This window comes from Apodemus sylvaticus, chromosome 11 (assembly GCF_947179515.1).
Source record: "Apodemus sylvaticus chromosome 11, mApoSyl1.1, whole genome shotgun sequence".
In the NCBI taxonomy this organism is placed as follows: Eukaryota; Metazoa; Chordata; class Mammalia; order Rodentia; family Muridae; genus Apodemus; species Apodemus sylvaticus.
The window spans coordinates 20,113,546-20,118,870 of NC_067482.1; the positions used below are offsets into that span (position 1 = coordinate 20,113,546).

A 5,325-nucleotide genomic window follows, 5' to 3' on the forward strand; every position below is an offset into this window, starting at 1 on the left:
TATTCCCTGTGTAGAGTAAGCTCATAAAATAACAGGTTTCCAAACACCATAGTACAAGTTATCCCTTCCCCAACCCTACCACCCATCCCTCTCCCCACTTCCCCTTCCTTCCTTATTATTTCCCATTTCCTCCTTCAGGTCACTTTGGCTCTGTTAGCCCCTCCCCTTAAGATTTCTCCTCCTCCCCACCAGCAGCCCCTCTCTACTTTCCTGGATTCTACAGGCATTCCATATTACAGACACACAATGATCCTATGCTGAGATCCGCGTATGAATGAGAGCCTGTGAGGACTGTGTGCTGTCTTCCACTTGAAACCACTGTGAGGGGAGGAGGTTGGATTATCAAAGAGTCAGCCCTAAGGTCAAAACAACTGAGGAACTTCTAAAAGTCTATCTGATAGTCAGAGAAGTTTAGAACTGATAAAATCACAAAAGATCATCTGACTAATGGGGAGAAATATACTCTTGGAGTGGATAACTTAATATAAAATATTGATTCTGTTCAAATGTGTCTGTAAGTGCAATGCAATGCCTATTTACATTCCAAATCAATTTTCCCGAGCCCATCAAATCCTTATTTGAAAGTACATATAAAAAAACACGAAGTCTACAACAAATCAAGTCTAAGAGAGCGGGACATAGAATGTTCATAACCAGATGTTATAGCACACATAATTCAAAACCATATAAACAATAGGTATCATAAATAATACACAAATACATGAACAGTCTAGAAAACAAAAGCTGTATGAAATCATATGATACTGTTATGATGGTACCAGATGCCTATTAAAGAGTCGATTTTTTTGTATAGTTGGTAGATTAACTACTACAGTAATGTAAGTATATAAGTAAATTTAAATCTTATAAAGAAGCCCATAAAGCTCAGTGACAAAGCTGTCCCCTAGTATATGCAAGCCCTTAAGTGAAAACTCTAGGAGTGAAATCCAGGTGCACAGGTTTGGGGCTGCTCTGAGAGAGCTGCTACAGAGTGTCCCCAAGGGGCCATCACAGTTGTCTCCACATTGGCCCTCTACTTAGTATTCTGTGGCTCTCAGATCACATCTTAGAGGGTTGCTAAGAGAACTTTCCCTTTCCTCTCTCTCGTGATCAGTGAGTGGGGCCGCTCTGGGCATGCTCTGCACTGAATCGGATTCTGATAAGATGAAGCCCATCATTATACAAGAGGGCTGGTCTGTGTCCTCTTCCAGTAAAATAATTTTGATGAAATTCCTAGAAAACTCCATTTGTTTGTAGCTGGGAAAGGGGAAAGACCTCAAGCACTTGTTCATGTTGCTGGAATTTTTGCCTCACTGCTGGCCAGAGAAGAGGAGGGGAGGGGCAATATGAAAGTGGGGAAGGGGGGGTATGGAAAGAGGAGAAAGAGGAGAGAAGGGAGGGAGGGAGGGAGGGAAGGAAGGAAGGAATGTAGGAAGGAAGGAAGGAAGGAAGGAAGGGAGGGAGGAAAGGAGGGAGGGAGGGAGGAAGGAAGGAAGGAAGGAAGGAAGGAAGGGAGGGAGGAAGGAAGGGAGGAAGGAAGGAAGGAGGGAGGGAGGAAGGGAGGGAAGGGAGGAAGGAAGGGAGGGAGGGAGGGAGGGAGGGAGGGAGGAAGGGAGGGAGGGAGGGAGAGAGGGAGGAAGGAAGGGAGGAAGGGAGGAAGGGAAGAAGGAAGGGAGGGGGGGAGGGAGGGAGGAAGGGAGGAAGGGAGGAAGGGAGGAAGGAAGGGAGGGAGGGAGGCAGAAAAGAAGGAAGGAAGGAAGGGAGGGAGGGAGGGAGGAAAGAAAAGGAAAGGCAAAGAAAAAAGACAGCACAATGCATGCCACAAAGACTACAGATAAATTGAAAACTCAAAGGATAAGCACTCATGAGAACAATATCTCTGTGACCTGTGTACAAGAACACCTACTTAAAAATCCAGATTAGTTTTATTATATAAAAATTAAAGTGTCCTTTCCAACAAAAGATGATAAGAATAAAGCTACAGACAAATGCAAATCTGGAGAACACCTTACAATATTACGAATAGGGAAGCATTTCATATCAGATGGAGAAAAACCAAAACAGATCCAAAAAGGAGAAAAGGTTGATGAGTCCCGTCAGCAGAGAGGGGACAGAAACACAGCTCCACACTGCCACCTTCAGTAACTTGAGGGGTTCTGGACTTTTAGGGACCCTGGACTGAGCCAATGTGGATGTTTGACTTTTATACTGAGAAGGATTTCAGTAGCAGCCAGTGTATGAAGCAGAACCGGTGATTTGATTGAATACATTTCAACATGGGCTTGAGCACAAGGTTTAGAGGTAGAGGGTGTTCAAGGGGAAAGAAGACCCCCTCCCTGAGAGCCTGCAGGAGTGTGGGCTGCTCTGAGAGAGAAAGTGGGGCACACCAAAGAATGGGCATGGAGTCCTCAAGAGGTCACAGCTGTCTTCACATCAGTCATCTACACAGCAGTCCATGGTCCTCAGATCACACCGTAAAGGACTGCTAAGAACCCCGCCCCTTCCTTTCTGTCCTCATAGGGAGATAAGTAAGGTTGCTCTGGGCGTGCTTTGGATGGAATCACAATCTGATGAGGTGAAACCAGGAGCACTATCATTACACAAAGGGCTGGTCTGGGTCCTCTAAAATGGATTCTGGCGAAATTTCTAGAAAATTACAGGTTTATAAATAGAAGTGGGAAAGACCTTAAGCAACTGTTCATTTTTTGCTGGAAGTCTTGCTTTACTGCTGGCCAGGGGCTTCAAATGGACTCTACAAAGAAGGGCTCTGTGTTCCCTATTTTTTCTCTGCCTCTATCCTGTCTCTCCTGCATCTACCCACCGCTATCCTATCAACTGGGTGCAGCTCTAAAAGGTGGGGGCAGCTCCCATTGGAGGTGTGTGACAGTGGAAAAGCCCGAGGTTCAGCAGTGAACAGAGAAAACCATATGAAGACACTAGGGAATTGGGCGAGAGAGCCAAAGGAACGTTTGGTTCAGTGTGAGGAGTGTGGCGTGTTCAGAAGCTGGAGAGGGAGAAAGAGGGCTGAAGAGAGAACACATTTCAAAGCCACAGGAGGCTCACCTAGAATCCTCAGGTAAAACCAGAGGAAGGAGGTGGAGCGGAAGGAGGAATAGAATGTAACCTCTGTGAACACAGGGGAAGCAGGCAAGGCAGCCAGGGATGGCAGCTGCTGGGGAGGGGGCGGGCGGGGGGGGCAGGTCGCGGGGGTGGCAGGGTCGCGGTGGCCTCAGCACTGAGATCAGAAGCAGAGCCAGGCAGGGGTGGAGACCGAGAAGCACGGATGCCAGGGAGTTCCCTCTGAGGCCTGGTATTCTACACTACAGTGACAGAAAGATATTTCGAGAAGCCCTACTATGAGGCCAAACTTTGGGGGTCAAAAGTCCCTCTGCTAGCCTATCTATGGAGGTTCTAGCAAGGAACGGGCACCGAGCCACTGGTGCTGGCACAGAAAGCTAGTCTAGCTACTTAACAAAGTCCGAGTTGGAAGCTGGTGACCTCCACGCACTGGGATTTAATGAATGAAAGCCGTTAGAAGTTACTGCTCATTTGTGCCATCAAGTTCAGAGGCTTACCAGAAGAGCTGTCACATGATTTCCAGGCAGCTAAGCTGTGAACAGTTGAAGGTCTCCCTGGGTGCACAGAGGAGTTTCTGTCCCAGTACTAAACACTGCATCTTCACACGGCCTCCTGATGCCACATCTAGCTATCTGAGAGCAATGAAGACAAGATCAGGTCTTCAGAAAGCCTGTGCCTCTTAGGGTCCAAATATCAGGGCAGAGCAGAGAGAGGTGACCTTCAGTTCTATGCACAAAACCAACTTCCGAGTTGCTAGATGAACACCACAAAGGAAGAAGCAAGAAGCCAGAAGCGAAGTAACACAAGAGACTGCTCTCACCAGGCAGGTGCCTCTCAGGCCAGGTGACCACAGAAAAATGAGCTCGTCTCATGGTCATCGTGTCTCTTCACAGTAGAGAAAAGGAACTAAGACACCATGAAACAAACCGGCTGCTCCTCTCTCTTGACAAATTCCTTCCTCCAAACAACTTAGTCTGTTACTTTTAAATTCAGCGTATGAGATGGGTGGTGTACGGTGTTAAGGTGCTGGGCGACAGAGCGGAGAGAGTAGAGAGGCTGCATCTGCTCCCGCACTCACAACAACGAGTTCCACAGACAGCGCTGGGACAAGCGAGAACCACTCGCACTGGGCGACTCTGTGCCTTGCGGGAGGGGTGGGGGGGGGGGAGGAACCAACTAAACACGGGCAACGGAGATCCTAAGAAGCAGAGAAGCCAAATGTCCTCATACGCAGTCTTTCTCCGAACCTGCCAGGAGGAACACAAGAAGAAGCACCCCATGCTTCTGTCAAGTTCTCAGAGTTCTCCAAGAAGTGCTCACAGGGGTGGAAGGCCAAGCCTGCTAAAGAAAAGGGGAAATTTGAAGATATGTCAAAGGCTGACATAGCTCATTATGAAAGAGGAATGAAAACCTACATACCCCCCACCCCCACCCCCAACCCCACCCCCAACCCCATCCCACACCCCCGCACCCCCACTCCCCCACCACCCACCCCCCACCCCCCCCACCCCGCCAAAGGGAAGACCAAAAGAGTTCAAAGACCCCAGTGTACCCAAGAGGCCTCCTTCGGCCTTCTTCTTCTTCTGTTCTGAGCACTGCCTCCAAATCAAAGGCGAGCATCCTGGCTTATCCATTGGTGATGTTGTAAAGAAACTGGGAGAGATGTTGAACAGCACTGCAGTGAATGGCAGGCAGCCCTACAAGAAGGCTGCCAAGCTGAGGGAGAAGTACAAGGAAAATATTGCTGCCTGCAGAGCTAAGGGAATACCTGATGCAGCAAGAAAGGGGTGGTCAAGACTGAGAAGAGCAAGGAAAAAAAAAGAAGGAAGAGGAAGAGGAGGATGAGGATGAAGAGGATGAGGAAGAAGAAGAAGAAGAAGAAGAAGAAGAAGAAGAAGAAGAAGAAGAAGAAGAAGAAGAAGAAGAAGAAGAAGAAGAAGAAGAAATTGCTTCTAGAGCATTTTTTCTTGTCTATAAGGCATTTAACCTCCCTCTACATGACTCACTCCTTTTAAAGAAATTAATTGAAATGTAAGGTCATGTAAGATTTGCTTTTAAACTGTACAGTGTCTTTTTTTGTATAGTTAGCACACTACCGAATGTGTCTTTGGATACCCCTGTCCTGGTGGTATTTTCAATAGCCACTAACCTTGCCTGGTACAGTCTGGGGGTTGTAAATTAGCATGGAAATTTAAAGCAGGTTCTTGTTGGTACACAGCACAAATTAGTTATATGTGGGGACAGCAG

At 47.5% G+C, this 5,325-nt stretch overlaps 1 protein-coding gene across 1 annotated transcript; it reads left to right on the plus strand.

Moving 5' to 3' along the window:
• Window positions 1–3,835: 3,835 nt before the first annotated feature.
• On the plus strand, window positions 3,836–4,987 carry LOC127696334 (high mobility group protein B1-like; the record flags this gene model as incomplete). The annotated part of the gene is given in 4 exon segments (XM_052198916.1): window positions 3,836–3,875; window positions 4,333–4,516; window positions 4,605–4,875; window positions 4,877–4,987. Coding segments are annotated over 4 exon segments (606 nt in total), but the record flags the coding sequence as incomplete, so codon positions are not given.
• Window positions 4,988–5,325: the final 338 nt, after the last annotated feature.